Below are 22,744 nucleotides of genomic sequence, written 5' to 3'. Positions count from 1 at the left end.
TATACTCCAGCCTAATATGTAAAAAGGAAAATACTATATAAATAAAAAAATGTTAGTGAAAAATTCATGAGAGGGTTTTCTTTCTTTCTTTTTTTTTTTAATACAAATTTTTTTTTTTTTACTCAAACATTTTGTTTCCAAAATTTTAAGTCAATGCTTGGAGTGACGAAAAAAATAAAACAAATAAAAAAAAAAAAGTAAAATAAAAAATGAATCATAGTCTTATTTTTTTACACTGAATAATACATTTCTGAATTCATTTGTATGTATAATGGATTTACTGATTTATTTCTCCAGCTACTTAGATTTAAAAGCTCGTCCTAGAGAATGATCTTTAATTAGCAAATCTGAGGTAAACTAAACAAAGTAAAAAAAAATAAATAAAAAATTAAAAAAAGAATAGCTTTGCAAACCCAAGTTCTACATTCCACACAAAAAACCCCCACAAAAAATATTAACTCAATTTATTAGTCATGAAAACACAATTCTCAATCAAACACAAACAGCATCTACATTGGCTTGTAGGCTATTTATTGAAGTCAGCATATCTAAGTGATGTATATTAATTGTAAAATATCACACATAATCATATAGGTGTATTTCAGTGATGATAATTTGCCATGCATGTCAGCAGTATGTACAAAGCTCCTGTTAATGCAGCAGAATAATGTAATGTTGGGTGAATGATTACATTACTTTTTTTTGTTCAGTTTTCATAGAAGCAGATAAATTTACTGCAATAAATGTCAATAATATATTCTTCCACTATGCCAATAAGATCATTTCTGTCATTGCTTAATATGAAGACATTTTATCTTTTTTTTCCAAAATAGTATTTGGGAAGTTGTAAGCCCCTGCATAGAAAGAGGTAGAAAGTGTGGTTGTGACGTACATCTTAAAAGAGAAAAAGGAGAGAGAAAGAGAGAGAGAGGAGAGAGAGAGAGAGAGAAAACGAGAAAAGCCACAACAGAATATAAACACAGCGGCAACATGAGTGGTGCTAAAGGCTTAACATAATTTACGCCATTACAATCTTGCAAGCTTATGTAGCGGTGTTCTATACATTCTGTTGTACATGGTTATGAGTAAATAGGTCAAGCAGAAAGGTTTTGGAGAATGCCATCACTTCTAGTCATTAGAATATTTCCTTTAAAGAAAAATGATTATGCTTCAGGAAAAGAAATACTCAGAATTCAGCTGAATATTGGAAAGGATGCTATTCTTGACCGCTACGAAAACCTTGATGGGCAAATTATTGTAAGGATAATTTAATATTTATATATCTACTTTAAAACAGTATATACACAATATAAACCTTAAATCTTAGGTCCGATCATCCAAAAAAAAAAAAAAAGATATACATTTACAATATTAATTTCACGAACACATTTATTCTTTTTACCTCTCTGCTAGTTAAAAGAAAATAACCATGATCATTAGTCTCTTAATTTGTTTGCACATTCTATAAAAAATACAGAAATGAATCCCAAGATACGAAATTCACTTCCATGTACATGCATGCAAAGCGAACAAGCTCGTTACACTGTCTATTAGTTAACTCTATTAGTTTCATAGCATTAGGGGAAATGTTTGCATTTTCAGAAAGAATTAACTTTTTTTAAAGCCAAAAGATCAATTCATTTGTAAACAGGAAAGAGTAAAGAAACATCTTTTTTAGGCCCCTGTCTGTTATTATTATTATTATTATTATTATTATTATTATTATTATATTGTGCCTTTTCTCTACAGTATCAGCTACAATCTACCCACAGACGTGCCATTCCAACAACAATGCTGTTTACTTGAACACAGTTTGTGTCTTTAATGGAGGTTTTCCAGATCATTTCAAATGTCTAGTTGTAGTAAGTCAAGTAAACTGGACTCTGGTATAATTTTAAGACATATAACCACTTATCCGAGCAGCTTCATGGGTTCTGATCGGTTGTACATTATTCAGGATTCCTTTGGATCACCAGCACTCATTGACACTCTGCTGTGCTGTTTCCAGTCTCAACAAAGCCATTGCTCATGCTTTTAGGGCTGGGAGGGCTGGCGAGAACCGGCAAGGGCTCATGCTTAACCCCAGGATCCACCGAGCAGCTTTTCTTTGGCACCCTGGGCCGGACCACTGGAGCCATGGACATGACCGTGGTCTGTCTCAGCCCCTCTGCCTTTAAGGGTGGCCTGGTGGGCATGGTTCCCACTGTCAGAGTGGAGGGTTTGGGGCTCAGGGAGGCGTGAATGGGGGAACTTGGGTCATGTGATGCCTCCTTCTCCTCAGTCTTTACCATGTCTTCTTCAACAGGATTCACAGATTCACTCTGGGTGTCCATGGGTGCATCTTTTGCCAAGCTGCATTGCCGTGAGTTCTTGTCAGAGCTGGGGATCTCACAGCTGTCGGTGCGACGCCTCGAGCCCTCGTGCATGCGGCTTGTTGCTACCACAGCTTTCATGGCAGCCTAAAGAAACAAAGGATATTGTGTAGGGTTAAATATTCAGTACTTACTTAACTTTATTGTCCTTAAAGGCAATTCTTTATACAGACAGCAGTATACATACACATACAGCAGCAACAGAGCACACATTTATAATAAGTCATTTAAAGACATTATTGCAGCAGGTAATAAGGAATTCTTATATCTATTTGATTTGTACAAAGGGAGTTTAAATCTTTGGTCAGAAGGAAACAGATGACATTCAGGACTAACTGGCCCTTCTTAGTCACCTTATGTTCATAAATTTGTGTGATAATCCCGCTATCTTGCTGCATATTTTAACTATACCGGTTAACTTACCCCTTTATTCTTTACAGTCAAATTGCTATGCCAACAAATAATGGAAAAACTTAAAAAAAGATTCCATAAAACAATTGCAAAACATCTTCATAGAAGTCTCCTCAGAAAATACACACTGCATGTATGTACTTAGCAAAAGCGTGAAAAGCTTTTTTTGGACGCAAACTTCAAATTTTTAAAGAAATTCTAGATTTTTTTTTTTTGTAATGATGAACACAATATACTTTGTGCTAGTGCTTCTGGAAGGATTATCAAAGCCTTAATATAATGAGCTCATGGATGTGTAAACATCCCAAATGTTCATGGGGAAAGCAAAGCTGATGGCTTTGAGAATTCCAGCAACATCAAGGTGGTGGAAACGTGCTCTGTTTGTTTTTTATTCAGGAAATCTAAAATATTGTAAAAAAAAAATAAAAATAAAAATCACTAAAGACATATCTAGACACATGATAATACAGTTTAGCTGAAGTTGCATTGGCCTTTGCTGGCTTGGTGAGTTTTAGCCAAATGGGTCTGTGACTGTGATTGTACAACAGCCCTCAATGCTATATTTATTATTGCGTTCCTATGGTAATAAGCTGTCTTCATTGGTCACTTGAATGAAATGAGTTTAATCATTGCAACTCAGACCTTACTCATCATACATAACTCCATATTTGTGAAGTTAAATACTAAATAACAAAGATTTGGTTATAGATATAAGCTTATTTTCCACTGATTTGATCTAGATGTTGTGCAGCAAAAAGTTCACTTCCCCTTTAAAGCTACATTCAGTGATTCTATGATTTTAAGTCGGTGTACTATGAAGTCACTACGAAGCGCTCCTACTGCTAGTTATGTAGTATAGAGTTATAGAGTATATACTCATTATTAAATTATTGGTTAAAAACGTAAACCGCAACAAGCGCTAATAGAGGCCCATTAGGGCAAGAATCATGCTGACCCATGCTCATGAGACGAGCAGGACGGTTAATGGGGTTGCCAGATTAGTCTAATTTAATCTGTCTGCAGACAAGAGCACAGTCTAAGTCAATATAGTGTGTCTATGATGTAGAGTGTGTCTATGTAGCTTATACTGAAATATATTGCAAAGACTGGGAGAGGGAAAATGAATTACAGGGTGAATAAAGTCCATATAAATTAGAAATGCATGCTCACCATGGTAACCTTGTTTTCCCAGTAAAGGGCGAGGCAAACAAGAAAAATATGTCTCCCTTTTCCTGTGCCAAAATTTTTAAAAGTGTGTGCCTTATCAAGAAGGAAAGCTACAGAAACTTTGCAAGCCTGGTTAATTATATTAACCCTTTTTATGTTCACTGTGCACTTACATTCACTCACAAAAGTCAATGATCACAAGCTGTTACTGTTTCCCACATTTAAATAATAATCTTAATATCTGACTAGATAGATTATGCACATTTGTTTGCAGTGAATTATCTGGAATTCATCTAAACAATCCATCAACAGCATCAAACTGAGGTTTTTCTTTAGTCATTTGTAAGATGTGACCGATGTGAACTCATAACCGAGTAGTTGACAGGTAAAGCCTTTTGAATGTCCAGCGAGTCACTAAGATAGAACCTGAACTGCTAGAGCTTTTTCTATTTACTAATTCAATTCATAATGATTTTGATTATTATCTCTAAAGTTACCATCCGAAAAAGTATCAATACTAACCTGCATGCAGAAAATAATCTGTTGAGTTATATCTAACCTTCAGTTTGCGGCGAGCATTAAACTCCTGCAGTTTCCTCTGCGTGGTGTCCATGTGGGAGAAGCGTGCTGCTTTGCCAAGCACCCATGGATGCTCCAGAGCCTGCTGCACGCTCAGACGCTTATGAGGGTCCAGAACTATAAGCTTACTGACCTGTGTGTGTGAAAAACAAAACAAAAAAAACAGTCTTTTTAGATTGCTATGAAACTGTGTGACATAAAACTGTACAGCTTACTGTGTAGTGTTAGGGTTCTTTATTTATTAACTTGCTGCTGCTGATTCTGTGTTTGCCATTTACTGTCCTCTCTTCTCATACTGTTTAGTATCATTCTTGGTGGTAATCTGTTGTCCACTTCAGTCTATTACTGCATTTATAATCCATCCATCCATCCATCCATTTTCTGTACCACTTATCCTACACAGGGTTGTGGGGAGATTGGAGTCTATCCCAGGGGGCTCAGGGTCTGAAGGGTGCCAATCCAATGCAGGGCACAATCACACAGACAATTTACAGATGCCATTCAGCTTACAACCAGCCTGGCGGATGAAACCGGAGTACCCAGAAGAAACCACTGAAAGCACTCAGAGGTGTGGATATGTGTTGAATCTAATCTAAGGTACTGGATAAATCATTGGAACTGATATGGGATGATATAGATAGATAGATAGATAGATAGATAGATAGATAGATAGATAGATAGATAGATAGATAGATAGATTTAAATCGTAAAATGTTTCATTTATTAATAAACAACAACACATTCATAAGGTATAGGAAGCAATCTGGCCCTCACCAGATCCTTTGCATTGAGGGAGACCTCATCCCACCAGGGGGAGACAAACTCATAGTCACAGTTGAGGATGCGGCTGTACATGTACTGGTCTCCTCTCGGATCGAAAAACGGTTCGAACCCACATAGCCTGGGGGAGTAAAGTGAGGGAGAAAAAAATGTAGCAGATTTAGCGTGAATGTCACTTTACGCCAACGGCGGAGCTGCAGGTGGATATGGTGTAACGTGTTTATTCACAGAGCTTGTTTAGTTGTTTACTCACAGTATATACAGGATCACTCCCACGGACCACATGTCTACCTCAGGGCCGTAAGCGTTGCCTCTGAGAATTTCAGGAGCTGATGGAAGATGAGAGGATAAACAGGAAATACACCTACTACCCAATCTGTTTTCTAACAGAATGTGTTATTCTGAATGACTGATACAGTGTTTTATTAAGTAAAACATAAAAAAACTAGTAGCACTGAGCAACTACACATGACGTTACTAAAAAACAAATGAAATGGATTGACTACCAGCTGCAATCCTGTGAGACACAAATAACCAGGATTTCCTATTTTTCTGCATGAACCCTACTAGCCACTTACTTCCTGAACGTTTTAACATTTATTTTCAGTGTAACTATCATATATTTATTTTAAAGCAAAATCATCAATATGAAATGATCATTGAAGAACTGTTACATGTGGCACTCTATTATATGTCCACACCCTTCCCATGAAATTAATTATACTATTGATTATTGATCCCATATTTCATTTCATTTTTAAGCTCACCACAATAGCCAGGAGTACCACACACTGTCTTCATCGTAACTTGCTCGTCTATTATCTTGGAGAGTCCAAAGTCAGCTGTGGACAAATTACAGACATGGAGCCAGATAAAAATCATACATTGTGTTAAATGACCATTGCACACATTGCTATTTCCTTTCTATATTTACAACGTTTGGTAGACAGCCTTATTCAGAGTGACTTACAATTTATCACATTTCATACAACTGAGCAATTGAGGGTTAAGGGCCTTGCTCAGAGGCCCAGCAGTGGCAGCTAAGTGGACCTAGCTCCTAAGCTACCACATCCCCCACATATGTAAATTTACAGGTGCTGTACCATGTTAGTTAATATTATCCTCTTAGTTATTCGTTAATATTCTCCTTTTATAAAAAACAGCTTAGGATTTGTATTTGGTTACCTATCTTGAGAGGAGCGTCTATTGACAGATCAGCATATAACAGGTTTTCTGGTTTGAGGTCCCTGTGAACGACCCCATTTTCATGCAAGTACTGTAAGGAAGGAAGGAAGAAAGGAAGGAAGGAAGAAAGAAAGAAAGAAAGAAAGATCATTGCACATTCAATTCTACATTGAAATAAAATTCAATACTTCAATAGTACATTGAAAGAAATAATCACTCAATAGCTGCTATTCATGTACGGTTAGAATGGTGTAAGAGTTTAGTTAAAGAGTTAAGTACAATTTGGTAACGCAAATTGAATTGTTGGTGAATTGTTGATACGATGAAGTTTCCTATGAGGAGATGTAGCATTTTTGGATAAAGTCTTCAATATCAGCCCTTTGGAATTGAGCCATAACTATAGGTTTTCCAACATTAACACTTTTTGGTGTCTTGTGTCATGTTATAAAACAGCATGTGAGAAATACCTGATGACCTACTGCTTCTGCAGAGATTGTGCAGTTTGAAGCCAATGCACACTGTGCTATTCCATAATGTGACAGGATAATGAATGGGGCTGAATGAAAGGCAATATGTTGGTTCTTAAAGAGCTTTATGTTATTAAACTCTGTTCTTTGTGGTTAAACCGTACTTGTTTAACAACGCCTGAGTAAAATGTTAACTCGTCGAAGGTTAAAATAGAAAAAAAGTAGTTTTAGTGGTTATTATGATGTTGACAATGCCAACATGGTGGATGTAATATTTCCAGATTGATTTTGTACTACACACTGATCTGTATGTACATATCCACGGCCGAACCTAAGGTACTAAAGACACTTTTATTGAACTGACGCATTACAGTACTGCACAATCTGTTAAACTTTATTCCTGTCAGACTGTGAAATTTAATTCTAGTTGCAGCTATGGACCTTAAAGTTACTTCAGTGCCTTACTGTCATGTTAAATGTTCTTTGTGTTTGGAGTATTTATGCTCTACTGCCCTCTGTGTACTCACCCCCACTGTTTCACCCCGAAAACGCCTGCTTCATATTCCTGTTGCACTTTATTTATTTCCTATCAGCACTGTGTATGTCGTACATGTATCTTGCACCTTGGATTTGGTAGAAACCTAATTTCGTCTCACAGTGTAGCACACACTGTAGATGGTTATGATGGTGATAAAGATCTGCTTGACACAACTTGACTTTTAATTTTTACAGTTAATTTACAAAAAGAAAAGCTGGTCCACAACATTAAACTCAACTATAAATTTACAAAACAAAATCTCTGTTATGTCATTTTTATAAATAAAAATGTATTTATTTATTTTTTTATTTAAAAATGGTATTGATATAAGGGGGAAAAAACACTTCACATTTATGTTGTTTATGTTCTGGTTACACAACTCCAGTGGACTGTATATGACTGTAGAAAGGACATTATTTGTAACACTCTCCGGTGTCTATTATAATTTATAATCACACTTTCCAAGGACACCCAACTGAGGATGAGGTTGCCTTTTGAGTCCTCTCAAGGTTTCTTCTTCTTTCCATCTCAGGGAGCTTTTCCTCACCACAGTCGCCTTAGGCTTGTTTATTAGGGATTAATACGAATAAATTCAAATATAAGTCTAATATTAATCTAGAACTTTTTTTTATTTTTTATTATTTGTTATGTTCTGTAAAGCTGCGTCATACATTGACCACTGTTAAAAGCGCAATACAAATAAAATTGAAATAAAAGCAAAACAATAAATATTATTATAGAGTGCAAGAAAAGATGAATTGCATAAGCCAATTATAGAAAAGGTGTGTAATCTTTGGTGAGAGCTAGGTGCAGGTACAGTGGGGAGCTTTTCTACTGCTTTTGGAGAAGACTGCTCATTATAATTCCTGCAAATTGTTCACAAGAACAACTTTCAGCATCGCAACCTGCAATAACATTAAATAGCAAATGTGTGGTATCAGTGTCAGATTAATGAGCACCTTTGCGGAATGATCCTTCATTATGTTGGAAGGTCTGAATCCTTGAATAGACTGAGAGCGCAGTGAGAGCAAGGAGAATTCTAGTGGAACCTATGGGATTTAACTTAATCAGGCCATGAGCTGGCCAGATTAATTGAAATGGAAAATGCCTGCCATCGTCTGAAAGAGCTGCAGCAGATGGGCTTTTTTTCCCTTCACGTTTTAGGCCACGCTGAACCGCTCTGAATCCGAGCTCTTGCACTAATCGGTGATTTGCTGTTTCAATTTCACTCATTAGTTACTTAATGCTTATTACATGAACGGTGCGCGTTCGAGCGTGAGCGTATCTACGTGTATAATCTAGTGAGCAGCCCTGACCCATTGATGTCCGGATTAAGGTTGAAGTGAAACCCAGGATCTTGTTAACGCAACCGTTTAGCCGGTCAACACCACACCTACACATCTGCTTACAAAGCCTGAGATTCACAGTGCTAATATTTGTTGCACTCCACTCAGAGCCAGAGCACCTCCAGCACCTCCATTACTGTTAGAACAGATGATGGATGTGCCTTTACCAGTCCTTTAGATCCATTTCTCTTCCTGCTAGTTTTCCTAACATTCGAGCTGCAAATAAATCTAAGTAATGGCACATGGGTGTCTAAGAGCCTTAAGCTAAAGTGCTGGTATGACTCATGCCATGCCAAGAGCTGTGTTAATTAAGTTGGTGTGCGAAGGCGAAGAACAGATGTCACTTCTTTAACACAGTCTTAAAATACTGATGGAAATCATGCTAGGTGAAAAAAAAACCCAATGTTATTCATACGTCTCGATCACATCATCCAAATCAGCAACCTAAATCTGACACTCGGATGTCGGTACATAACAACATACAGTACATACAGTATAAAGTCACTCATAAAAGCTCTGATGGCAGTCTCAGAAAATGACAGGGTGTTAATGTGACATGCTAGATTATCGTCATGCTTTCATCGCACCCTGAGTGAGAAGGTTAAAAATGAGTCAGTGAGATACAACACTTGGTGTTCTCGATAACTTCAGAATAAATGAATCTACTTCCCGGGGACTACGTGTCGTTTAGAAATGCTCTTACATTCTCTTACAACCTGCAAGCGACATGTTGCATCGTTATATATGCCGTAGTGTCTGTAAACTCAGCAAACACTGCATTAGCCATTCACCACAATACATAATATGATGCAAAACTGCAGAATCTTGCATAAAGTGAGAATGATTACAGCTGTGAGCAATGTTTTTACGCTAAATAAAACATGCATATGGCCACCGCCGAGCTGTTTCACTGACTTTGGCATGCACCCTGCTCCCAAGCTGTCACATATCAGGCAGCACAGTTTCATCCCGCTCAGGAGATTAAAATGGACAGGGGGAAATGGCAGTGAATTTTTTTTTCCCTGTGAGAGGATTATTTCACATTTTGCAAGGTACCATGCCCAAGCACTCACTCTAACTATCACTTCTGAACGACAACACAACCTCCTGCAGCCGGTTTCACACCGAATAATAGTAAAATCCCTCTAGTCTCATCCCAAGCAAACATCATTCATTAATATTAATCTTTACATCTACATGGTGTCCCCAAAACAGGTGCAAATTCCATTTTAGTCATCTGCTTAACTGAGCATAAAAGAAAAATGGTCCTTGTTTACTTAATAAAACCTTATCTATGCCGTATACAAGAAGCCAAAAAGTTGTTTTTAAAGGCATCTTTTTTTCAACCCTTCTTTAAGCATTCACGTCTTCTATAAACATTCTTCGATTATTTGGCTTCGATTATTAGATGCCTCTTTCTCTTAAATTGAGCAAAACAGTGAGCTTGTTCTCATTTCTAATTCAATTCTATTTATTTGTATATTGCTTTTAACAATGGGCATTGTCATTGTCTACAGCTTTACAGATTGAAACATAGAAAATATTATAGAGTTTAAAGTTACTATTTATCCCTAATGAGCAAGCCTGAGTCAACAGTGGTGAGATAAAACTCCCTGAGATGATATGAGAAAGAAAGCATGAGAGGAACCAGGCTCAGAAAGGATCTGAGGACCTCATCCTCATTTGGGTGAGGCTGGACAGTAAATAATGTACAACAGTGTATAACTTTCTTTAAAAGTTCATAGCACTGAAGACTCCACAAGACTCAAGCACAGTTAGTCATTCTCTTGCCCTTACACATTACTAAAGTACAGCAAGAAAGAATCCTGTCCAATGCTGTGTCTTCTGCTCCTCCAGGACTGAAGTTTTATAATGATTTAATATGAAGGGCACATAGTATAAAGGTTAGTATAAATGCAAAGGATAATAAACAGTAACTTAATAGAACTTTTTGGCTTCTTGTATACGGCACAGATAAGGATTTTATTAAGTAAACATGGACTATTTTTCTTTTATGCTCAGTTAAGCAGATGACAAAAATGGAATTTGCACCTGTTTTGGGGACACCTGTGTTCAGCATCGGATAGAATTTTTGATCCACAGTAATGGTTAATGGTTCATATAAATGTAGACACTAAGGGCTTTAGGATTTTGCTGTATGTCTTTCTTTCTTTCTTTCCTTCCTTCCTTTCTTCCTTCTTTTTCTTTCTTACTTTCCTTCCTACCCTGCTAGGTTTAAAAATTATAATTATATAGTACTAGAATAAAATCTCTATTTGTGTTGTCATTTTTATCTCTTCTACCAATATTATTATAGAAAAGTGTTTCCCCATCATATGTCTTGCACCCCTAAATTTCCCATCACCCTACTCACCAGCAGCTAAACACCAGGTTTTACGATATTCTACATACAGAAACCCAACCGTGTCTTGACTAATCTTATAAGAGACTTGCTTCAATAAAATTGATTTATTGATACCATTCTCCTGTCATAAAAAGCCGCCATTGTGCCGCTTGTAAGGTTTAATCATGATGAAGTAAAGTATACGGTAAAAGTTTTGAAGCATAAACACCTCCACATTTGTCCCATTTTTGTTGTTTCTCAATATCCAATTTTACCTTAATCGTTTCTCAGTATAATGCAGGTATTATGTGAATAACCATCACAACAAAGACACCTGAACAGATGGCTACGGAAATCAAATTGCATTCTTATAGTCTGGAATCAATTCGCACATCAAGTGTCTGTTACACTGGCTTTAATAGGATCCAATTACTGCTCACAGATCTCCATCAAAACATGTCTCAACATGGCTATAAAGTGTATTTAGCTCTCAGGGCATTCCATGGGAAAAAAAGTTTGCTTCTGACACCATCTGTGTGTCTAGCAGGGTGTGAGAAGTACAGCTGAGACGTGTAAAATAGATGACATGGAAGGATAAAGGATGCTTTCGTCTCCTTTTTGCACAGATATTCATAGTTGACCAGTAATGATCCATGGCTAATTATCATATACATAACATTTCTTTTAATAACAATATTCATCTTTATATCTAATGCTGTATTTCATTAAATTATGCACAGCATGTATTCATTTTTGTTGATATGACAATCCCCTTTAAAATATGATAATATGAAAAAAATCGGATAAAATGAAAGTACACACTAAACATGGGCCTTACCGCCACTGCCTCCAGGATCTGCTTGATTACATGAGCAGCATCTCGTTCACTGTAGTAGCCTCTCTCCACAATCCTGACAATAAAGAAACACACTCAGCTAATGAGACTGAAGAGACACAAACTGTTTCACAATGTTTTCGTGCCTGCGGCCATTGCATGATCTTGAATAATTCAGCCGTAAGTCACTTAAAAAAAGTTGAGTGTATTATATGATCATATACCAAACAAATTTAAATAGGAATGTGAGCATATATATATATATATATATATATACATTACTAAAGTGCACAATATTTTTTGAAAGCTTGTAGGAAAGGTACGTATATCTGGATGAATTATCTGGAGTTGTGCATCAGCACTGGACTCTACGGTGGCCGAGAAGTGCAAAAAATCAAAATAAACAACAAAATAGCAATTCCAACAAACCGGAAAAGACAGGTATAGTTTGCGAATGGAATTCTTACCGCTGATTAGACGAGACATCTGTCACTCAAGATGTACAGAAAGTCCAGCAGGCTGCGGCAACAGTAAGTGGGTTGGTGTGTATATGAAGGCAGCTCTGCTCTTATAGCATTCCTTACATCATTTAATCTGGAAACATACCTGCGTTCTTCAGATGCGTTTTTGGACGTCCCAGACTAAGCTTTATGCCACAATATGCTATCAGTATATCCAAAATCATGGCATGTAAATGTCCTTCCTCAGAATAGCATTGAATGAATTCCATTTTCTCCGTGTTATTTTTATATCAATATAAATATCGATTTTTGTTATTTTCTTAGATTTCTTAGATTCGAAAATTAGGGTTTAAAGTAAACTCAGAACTCCAAACATGTACAAGAAATAAAGTTAGATACACAATTTCCTACTGCTTGTATATCTTGAGTGACAGATGTCTCGTCCAATCAGGGGTAAGAATTCCATTCGCAAACTATACAGGATTTGCTATTTTATTTTGCACTTCTCTGCCACCATAGGGAATCCCTCAGGATGCAAAATAATTTTTACATGATGTGTGTGATATTTATCCAGGCATGAGCGAGTGGTCACATATGACAGCCCATATTTCATATATTAAACATAAACATACAGTGTTCATTTATTTTATCCTTAGTAACTGTCTGTTCAGGGCTTTAAATTAACATACCACATTGTTTATATTTTGGGAATCGTGAACATCTCTAATTGAGACTAACTTGGGTGAGGTAGCTGAGGTTGAGGAACTGTCAAAGCCAGACAGTGCTAGCATTTCTACCTCTGGGTTTTTTTCCACGGTGTTTTTCATTGTTTAGACCACGCCCTCTTTGGGTTTAAATCCAAGTCCAGATACAGCTATTCAAAGCACTAAACGGATACAGATACAAATAGTGGCATTGCGTTACACCACTAATTTAAAAGCGCATGCTTTTTATTTCCTGTTATATCATTTTAAACCTGTTGAGTTTTTGCTGTTCTTCTGCCTACTTTGAAATAAACAAGAACGCTCAAACAAACCATCCATCCAGGTGAACCCAGTGTGCAGAGAATTTTTAACCACTGCAAGACTAACAAACCTTTGCTTTAGTGCATTTAAACAGAAAACAAATTTACCCTATCAAGAGAATTCTCTGAACTGTTAATGGGATAAAAGACCTTTGCCTTTGCTTCTATGTCTTTATGCTTTGAAGTCATCAATCCCCTGGCAAATGCATATGCTGTTTCCTTTAATGTTTTTTAATAAAGTCCAGGTTTTAAAATAGACTCTCACTGAAAGCACACCTGTCAAAAAGTTCCCCGCCGGTGACGAGCTCTAGGATTAGAGAGATCTCTGTTTTAGTCTCGAAGATCTCTTTCAGGCGAATCTGTAAACCACAGAGAGAGAGAGAGAGAGAGAGAGAGAGAAAGAGGGAGAGAGAGAGAGAGAGAGAGAGAGAAATGATGCTGCAAATTATGTTGTATGTGCAAGCAAAAAAAAGTTATTATTGGTGTACAAATAAAATCATGTAACTTAATCTTATTCAGACATGCATGTGCTGTATAGACAATAAATCTTTTCACTGACTCTTATAGCAGAAAAGAAAAATACCACATTTCTTACAATGTTCGGATGGGAAAGACGTAGTAGAACCCCGATTTCTGTTCTCACAATTTTCTTGTCAATCTGCAACAATAAGACAATGTTAAACAAAATTGTAGCCGGGTTTATAAACAACAGCTAGGTTTCTACTAAATCAGCAAGCTGACTTACAGTCTTCTTCAAAACCTTAGCTGCATAGGGCTTCTCTGTTTGCTTCTCTTCACAGCGATACACAACTGATGTGGCCCCCCTAGAGAAAACCCAAAGGAAAAATCAATGAAGTCATCAATGCTAAATAGACAATACTCAGAGCTGCAGCCAAGATGGAGATGCAATTCATAATCTCAGAAACTGGGGTAGCACAAATGTGTAAATGATGAGGTATCAGTGGGGTATTGCATTTGATGTCATGCCACCGAGTAAGAGCTTCGATTTGAGTCATCATACAGCTGTCCAGCCCGATCCTGCTCAAGCTGTGAGTGTCCTTCTTCCAAACTGGTGCCCTACTTCTAAGATCTGAAACTCTCTCAGAAGACATGTAGAGACGCAAAAAGAAGCACAGCAGCAGCGCAATATTTTTATACATCCGTTTATTCGTTCTTCTTGCTTCATATTGGATCTGGAGTTTTCTTTGTGGGAGGTGGGAATGCACCATGGATGGGATGAAATACTATTGCAGGGCACCATACACACACACACACACACTAGATTACAGCTTATATGCTGACAATCCATTTCTAGGGTAGTAGAAAGAAATCAGACAACAAAAAGGAAACCAAGGTCAGGATCAAACCAGAGACCCTGTGGCTGTACTGAGCCAAACACTAGCTAGTATTTAGTATTTTTAGATAATTGTCCAGTTTATAATGTACATATATGATGATGAATCTATCTATCTATCTATCTATCTATCTATCTATCTATCTATCTATCTATCTATCTATCTATCTATCTATCTATCTATCTATCTATCTATCTATCTATCTATCTATCTATCTATCTATCTCATCCCATATCAGTTCCAATGATTTATCCAGTACCTTAGATTAGATTCAACACATCAAGCAGTGTTTTTCTTGACAAAAGGAAACTGGAATTCACAGATCACCTGGTATGTGATTGAAGGTGCTGGAGGGCTTTCTATGGTCCTGTGAAATCGTTAACACTTAATTGTCAGTGGATGGCTGCTTGAGATCACAAGGCTGAACACAGAGGGAGCCTGAGCACCACTCCATCTGCTGACTTGTGATTAAACACATCGGCACCTCAGGCTTTAAGAAAACCGATCTTAAATGTCATTAGGCACAGAGAACAAAGCATTAACTTCACCATCATAAGGGTGTGTGTGTGTGTGTGTGAATCAGGTGTCTGGGGTCAGAGTTCATCCTGTATGAATGCAGAGACCTGGGCCACATTACCTGATTTTACCCCTCTTCAACCTCCTCCTCCTCTTCCTCTTAATCCAGCCATCTATTTCTGTTTTTCTTCTTAAACCACAGACTGCCCTTAATATCACTGTAATGTAATTTGTTCAACATCCAACAACATCTGGCTTTGATAGCAACGCCAAAAAAAAAGTCTGTGCAAAATATCCTGGACCACTAACCAAAGTGACAATTGCAACAATTTGGAATCATAAATGTCTACATGCTGAGATAATGATGCCATCTCACATGACCCAATTACAGCTATTATACTAGGACCAGACATCTTTACTAAGACCACAGCAGAAACCCAGTGTTGAAGGAACACACACACACACACACACACTGCAGCATTAAACTCTAACAAAATTCATCTACATTAAATGATTTCATTTACAGAAAGGTTTTTGTTTTTATTAGAGACTTAGGAGACATTGATGCACACCATCATCACAGTAATGGGACTGTGTGTGAGGGGGTGTAAAGGGGGGTATGGATGATGGATCAGAATCCACTATACTTGCCTTCCCAGTTCTGGACCCACGGTGTAAAACTCCTCCAATGAAACATCTCGACGTGATCCGTCCACCCAGTAGTCCACGGAGCCGGCGTTGAGGCGAGAGCTCGGCATTGTTGTATCTCCAGAACCTCAGTGTTTTCCTCTAGCAGAGATGGGCCCTACAGATCAGGGGAAGCCTCATCGCATCTGGAGACCACTTAATGACATGTGATGTTCCTCCAAAGTCTATGTTTAACAATGAACCTCAGTGATCTAAAATGGGTTAAAGCTTTCCATTTCCAGCAGAGTGCGCCCATTCAGCTTCAGCCCAAGCAAACCATTGCTATGGCTACCGCATGGGATATATACACCAAAGCTAAACAGATTCAGACGACCCAAAAATACTACCGCATCACTCGGAGACTGAATCACGGGGAAATGCGTTGCGCTGCTCGTTGCAGTGATGATCGGAGCAGCTTATATGGGCACATTCAGAGCCCGTGTTTCATCCTCCACCGGGCCTCGCGTTGGTGCTGTAAACAATCCCATCTGGCTTCTCTGGATCCCGTACCTCTCAAATCCAACACAGAAAGTCAGACTTGAGATAATCCATCCGTTCAGTGATCAACACAGGCACTGGATTGCGATGAGCGCGCGTCTGGTTACGCGATAAGCGTTTATTTTGGGACGATCGCGCCGAAATTACGCGTCAAGCTGATAGGAGTATAAATGTATTCTACCTGCGAGAAAGAACATGGTGCAGATGCAGGAGTGTGTATCGAGTGGATGTGTTTATCTTCACCGTTGTCGCTTGGGTTGGGGAGGTGGCAGCCAGGGTGCTGTGACAACGCAAAGAGAGAAAAGGAGGGAGGGATGGAGGATAGGGGAGGGATGGAGGGAGGGAGGGATGAGGGTGGAGGGGAGTCTGTTAGCGAAACCTGGGCTTTCCACCAATCCACTGCTACCGATGAGGGAGGCAGCAGTGTTGCAATCACAGTCCAACTAAAATTAATTATGGATTCTGACTAAGAGCCCAGGACTGAGGATTGCCTCTTAATGTACTATTGATGGTGCACTCTTAGAAATAAAGATACACCTATACACCTGTGCTTCTACTTGCCGCTGTAGTTGGACCATTAAGGGTGCATCTGTATATGTACACGATATATATATTACTTTTTTATCCTTAGTTTAAAAATATTTGTGGCACATAGAACATATGTTCATGGATTAAAAAAAATCAAATGCAGTTCCAGGATTTGAAAACAAAATTCTCATATTGCACACACACATTAGACTGAATGTAAGTCAAATACAAGGTATTTAGATTTCCAAATTCAATTCAATGCCAAGTTTAAATTTTATTTATCACCTACACAACCATACAGAATGACATGAAATGCTTTACTGGCATGATTATTACATAATTGAAACACTTTTTTATGAAATAAAAAATAAAATGAAATGTACAAGTGGGAAAGGGAAGAAAATGTGTGAAAAATATATAAATATGAAAATCTATCTATCTATCTATCTATCTATCTATCTATCTATCTATCTATCTATCTATCTATCTATCTATCTGTCTATCTGTCTATCTGTCTGTCTGTCTGTCTGTCTGTCTGTCTGTGCATCTGTCTGTCTGTCTATGTGAAAAGTGATCTGTGATAGAAACTGTCAATGTAACCAGTGGGATAAATAGCCTTTACAGACTTGCTATTTACTATAAACAAGTTAATATTGGTTACATAAGATGTCAGTAAACAATATGATGACATTAAACTACAATAGATTATTATTATACAATAAATAATTTACACCCTTGTTAAAATGAGAGATGTAGAAATCGAGAAATAAGTCACATGCGGAGAGTAATCAGTATTTGTCAGATGTGCTGCAGCTCCTTAATGTTGCTGTTGGTCTCTTGGAAGTCTCCTTGGTAAGTTTTTGTCTTGTTCTTTTGTATGTATTGTATGTAGGAGGGACGTCCTGTTCTTTATATTGTTATTGTTATGGAGCTCCATTTTCCATGAGTTAATAGACTATACATTGTTTCATAGTAGATGTGATTTCTAATATTCTTTGTATCCCTGAGATACTATGCATGCTTTGTAACCTCTTTGTGAACTATGGCTTAAGCAATCTGATGAAACCAAGAAGATGTGAAAAAAAAAATATATATAAAGAAACAGCTGATCTTTATTTGGGGTCAATGAAAATAATTTCATTAATGAAGGTTATGCAAACTTATGCAAACAAAAGGTTCTATTTGGTTTTCTCTTAAGTGATTTTTTTTATTTGAGGGTGGAAAGAAATTGGCATTATCTATGTTTTATTTTATAATAAAAACTTGGCCATTGTACAAGGGTGTGTAGACTTTACATTGGGTTCAAATCAATTAAATGTTATTTTTATAGCACCTTTAACAATAGACATTGTTTCAAAGCAACAGAAATATGAAAATATAGAATAAAAGTTTCATTTAAAAATTAATTTAATTTTTTTTTTAAAAAAAAGGGGAAAAACTCCCGGGGGTGATATGCAGAAGACACCTCACTTGTGTGACACCAAAATATTAATGATCTATTAATATAACACTAATTCCTTTGTGCTGAAGCCTTGTTCAGTGATAGAGACCTGAGTGCAAAACTGACCGCCACAACAGCAGTTCAAAATCAGTGCCATATCTCAAAGTGGTTCTTTCCACAGCAGTCTCAGGGGTCTCCAGGCTGTCCACACGGACCCATCTCCAGCAGCAGTGAGCACTAAGCGACAAAACTCCAACCAGAGGTAGGGCATCAGGGTGGATTAGACAGATCCGGAGAAAAGAGGTGGTCGCCCTGGGAACTCAACATGAAGCGCTTGGGAGTAGCACGTGTAGCTCGAGTGAGAGAGAGAACAAAAGAGATAGAGAGAGAGAGAGATTATAACTAACTAGCTCCTGAGACATAAAGCATCCAACCACTCCACAACACCCAGTCTACATTTAAACTTCTGGATCCTGATTTACAGTTGAGGTTAGATGTTTCTGGGGAGTAAGAATTTGTTCGAACTGGGCAATTTCAGCACCACAGACAGTTCCTGGTCCTCACTAATGCACATTAATAGAGCATTTTTAAATCTATGCAAGCAAAATAAGGTGTATTTTGTTATGGATATAAAATCAGGTGATATTGAGATCAAAGTAGCTAACCAACATCAAGAATGCAAATTATATGACCTATTGCTTCACCTAGATGAAGATGTGCAGATGTGCATTTGAAAGATTAATTAAAATAAAATTTACTTAATGTGAAAAGGAAAGGTGCGTTACAGCTTTGTGTTATTGGCTATTTCTATTTAATAACAAGAAAGCTCTACAGTTTACTAGAGTAAGAATACTTCCAGGCACTGTAATTAAGAGATGTAAGCAGTGACACTGACCTAGATAATGATGACCATCCTTATGTCCATAGAGCATTAGGATTTAGCCCACGCAATGATTTAGATATGACAGGAGGTAAGAGAAATAATATTACTGGGGATGTCACCAGGGTTTCCCAAACAGGGGTTCATAGAAAGTCAATGTTGCGTACATTGCAATAAAAAAATTAAAGCAATTCCTATTTCAATATTTTATCGCAGTCTCAAGTGATAGTGAGTAATTGTATTTCTCATGACATCCCATGATAACAGTTCTTAGAATGAGAAAGTTAAAAAAATAAAATAACAATGCTAGTTTGCTGAATAGAATAATAGAACCTGGTTCAATCAGTAAATGAATTATTTTATCGCTGCAAATCTAATATAAAATGAGTCAGGATTCAATTGGCTTTTAGTGTGAGATGTTTGTTTTTACCTCTGTATTCACTCTTAGATGGAATTTTAGTGGTAGAAGATAACGCCTTCAGATTTTAGACGCTTACGAACAAGCACTCGGGGCGTCTCAGAGAGCAGAAGTGGCTTTGAGATCATCATTCACACTTTGTGTAAAAGAAAACTGTTTTTGGAAATATTCTATGAATATATTGCAGCAAGTAGGCTAATTAAAAAAGAAATCCTTTAAAGATTAGCTACAATAAAACTTGCTGCAATTCTATGTTACTGTCTGTTTTGTTTTAATGAGAAGAAAGGGCTACTCTTGAGTACAGCTATACATCCAGGCACTGGAAGCAGTGCCACTGACCTAAATAATGATGTCCATCATTATCATGTCCTTAGAGCATCAGGATGTATTTTGAAGCTTTGTGAGAAAAAAATACGGTTTTGTTTTTGTTTTTCTAGGTAAAAACAGAAACACTACAAATTCTACGGATACTTAATAGACCTGAGTGTCTATTTATATATTACTCATTAACCACTACTGTGGAGTGCAACATGACAGAGAAATTGTTGAACACAGACACAAGAAAACAGGGTTCAGCTGACCAAGATCCTAAAGATGATTCACCATTCAAATTAAACAGATATCCTAAATGGATACAGATACAGAGCTTTTTATTTTCATGTGATTATTAGGAAGCTGAAGCTTAAATAAAGACTGTGTACAATAACAAGAACGTGCCGTTGAGTGCAGTAAATTCTTGGTCAGGGTCACAGTGGTGATTAAGCTACTAGGTAATTTATATTATGGACATTCATTAGAAAATACTTTTTGTTGGAATGTGTTTGCTACCAAACCGATGTGTTTCACGCCCTCCCGGTAACATGGGGGTCATAGAAACACAGTGTTTATTACTCTAAATAATCAATCAAGTCAAGTAAATAAATTATAATGCTTCCAGAAATCAAATCAATTGATCAAATCAATCAAATGTTACAACAGGACAGTAAATGGTGTAGTATTACTGTATTATTTACGAAGGTTCTAATGTAACAAGGTTTCCAATTCTTTATTAATGTAAATTATTAATTAATAAATTTAATTATAGAATTAATAATTTTTATTTATTTATTTATTAAAACGCTTCCTGCTTACTACCGAATTTTTGCTTAAGGATGCTATTTTTTATTCATAAAATCCCAAGTGATACTGAAATGACAAAAAGAGCTCTGGAAACGCTCTTGACGCACACTTCCTGTCGTTGAAAGCTGTGTAAGTATGAGGCTGATATAATCAGAGCCATTATCTCACAGCAAGCCTATAGCTATGGATTTCAAATCCACAAGACAGTGGTTCAGTTCTTTAGAAACATCTACAGCAAAGCAGATGTTGATTTTTTTTTGCCCAGTGTGACTGACCATCAGGGCAGAGATAGAGCCTTTGGACCAGGATGCTTTGCAGTTTTTCTGGCTAAAATGTACGCCTTCCCAGCACTGATGCTCTTATAGATGACACAGTGAAGAGACAATGCAGTGGTGTAGCTGATAGTCTCATTCTGACTGAACAGAACACACTCCACTTGTTGTTGACATTACTGAAGGGCTCTCCATGCTCACTAACCATCTACAGTCCCAGACTCACCCACTGTGAAGCCATTGTAGAACATTAGACCTGGAACACCTTGAAATTAGATGTATATCTTAACAAATGGGATGATTACAAAGGGTCAGACACTCTTGTAAATATGCATATACTCTGTCAATATGCTGGTTGTATGCAAGCAAGTGTCTAATGTTGTATATTTGAAGGTTTATGCATGGTACAACATGAAGTTATGTAAACTTATATTATATATACTTCTATTTAACTCCAAATGTCATGACAACCAAGTTTGGGATCTTGAATTGAAGTTTTCAAAAAAAGTAATCTTGAGATCAAACTTGAGTTGAAACAAAGCGTATCATCTATTTTTTAAGGAAGAGCTTTAGTTTCTAACCATCTTGAAATATCTGTCAGTGTGGATGTACATAAACTAATCATAACTTGTTCTGATATTGCTTAGTGCCTCTGACCCTCAGGCAAAACAGTGGGATCGGGAGTAGGTACGTTACCAATGGAGGATGCAGATATAATGAGGATTTCGTGTAAGATGCCATGTTTGGGAAAGACATGTTGATGATAAACTATAGCAATAAACATTTCTGCTCGCTTATGTTTGCATCCTTTAGTGAGTACCATAAAGGAACCTTCAATATCCGTCATTGCACTCTGAATGCACATTTTATGCTTTCAGTCACAAAAACAAAATGCTGTATGGACCACCTACACCGTATCTACTGCTAAATATAATTTATGTTTACGTTTACAGTATTTGGCAGATGCCCTTATCCAGAACGACACACAAAAGTGCTTTGAAGTCTCTATCCATGAATATATTGATACTGGTTTGCTAGGTTGCAGACTAGGGATACCATGAATCTAAATGTTGTGGGGTAATATAGCAATTAAATAAACAAGAAAAGTATTTCAGGAAGAGGTACTTGTCAACTGAAGACAGTAACTGTTCTGATATTGATGGGAATCACATTGATGGCACCACCTAGGTGCCAGAACAGAGAAGATTCGTACATATGTGGTACATTTATGTTGCATCTCTATCATTTTTATTACTGCACTTTATTGTGTACTGGTCTGTGCTGCATGGTCAGCACTATTGTATGGTTTTGTATTGTATTGGTTGAAATGATAACATGTGCTTCTTGACTTGACTAAAGCCCGGTTGGACCCTTGGGTAAAGGAACTGATTTCTCAGGCATACATTTACATTTGTTGGCATTTAGCTGACACCTATATCAAAAGCAACCTTCATTTTATCAGGTTTTTTATGCAATTGAGCGGTTAAGGGGGTTAAGGGCCTTGCTCAGCAGTGGCAGCTT

The 22,744-nt window shown here is 37.2% G+C and overlaps 1 protein-coding gene across 1 annotated transcript; it reads right to left on the bottom strand.

Annotated features, from left to right (window-relative positions):
• Nucleotides 1-415: 415 nt before the first annotated feature.
• On the bottom strand, nt 416-16,860 carry si:ch73-60h1.1 (calcium/calmodulin-dependent protein kinase type IV). Its single transcript, XM_058400316.1, has 11 exons — nt 16,032-16,860; nt 14,255-14,333; nt 14,105-14,167; nt 13,786-13,868; nt 12,028-12,100; nt 6,495-6,585; nt 6,077-6,151; nt 5,563-5,638; nt 5,304-5,430; nt 4,510-4,662; nt 416-2,459 (listed from the first exon to the last, which is right to left on the bottom strand). The coding sequence occupies exons 1-11, from the start codon at nt 16,136-16,138 to the stop codon at nt 1,980-1,982; spliced, it is 1,407 nt and encodes a 468-aa protein (XP_058256299.1). The 5' UTR covers nt 16,139-16,860; the 3' UTR covers nt 416-1,979.
• Nucleotides 16,861-22,744: the final 5,884 nt, after the last annotated feature.

Source organism: Hemibagrus wyckioides, linkage group LG10 (assembly GCF_019097595.1).
Source record: "Hemibagrus wyckioides isolate EC202008001 linkage group LG10, SWU_Hwy_1.0, whole genome shotgun sequence".
In the NCBI taxonomy this organism is placed as follows: Eukaryota; Metazoa; Chordata; class Actinopteri; order Siluriformes; family Bagridae; genus Hemibagrus; species Hemibagrus wyckioides.
The sequence above is the reverse complement of the archived record's forward strand: the minus strand, read 5'-3'. Positions and strand labels throughout refer to the sequence as shown.

Excerpts from the sequence above, each read along its gene's own strand:
- si:ch73-60h1.1 (XM_058400316.1), bottom strand. The coding sequence starts at position 16,138 with ATGCCGAGCTCTCGCCTCAACGCCGGCTCCGTGGACTACTGGGTGGAC. Across the intron at positions 12,101-13,785 it reads GGCGGGGAACTTTTTGACAG|GATTGTGGAGAGAGGCTACT; the intron begins GTGTGCTTTCAG and ends CTTTATTGTCAG. Across the intron at positions 4,663-5,303 it reads CCCTCAATGCAAAGGATCTG|GTCAGTAAGCTTATAGTTCT; the intron begins GTGAGGGCCAGA and ends TCACACACACAG.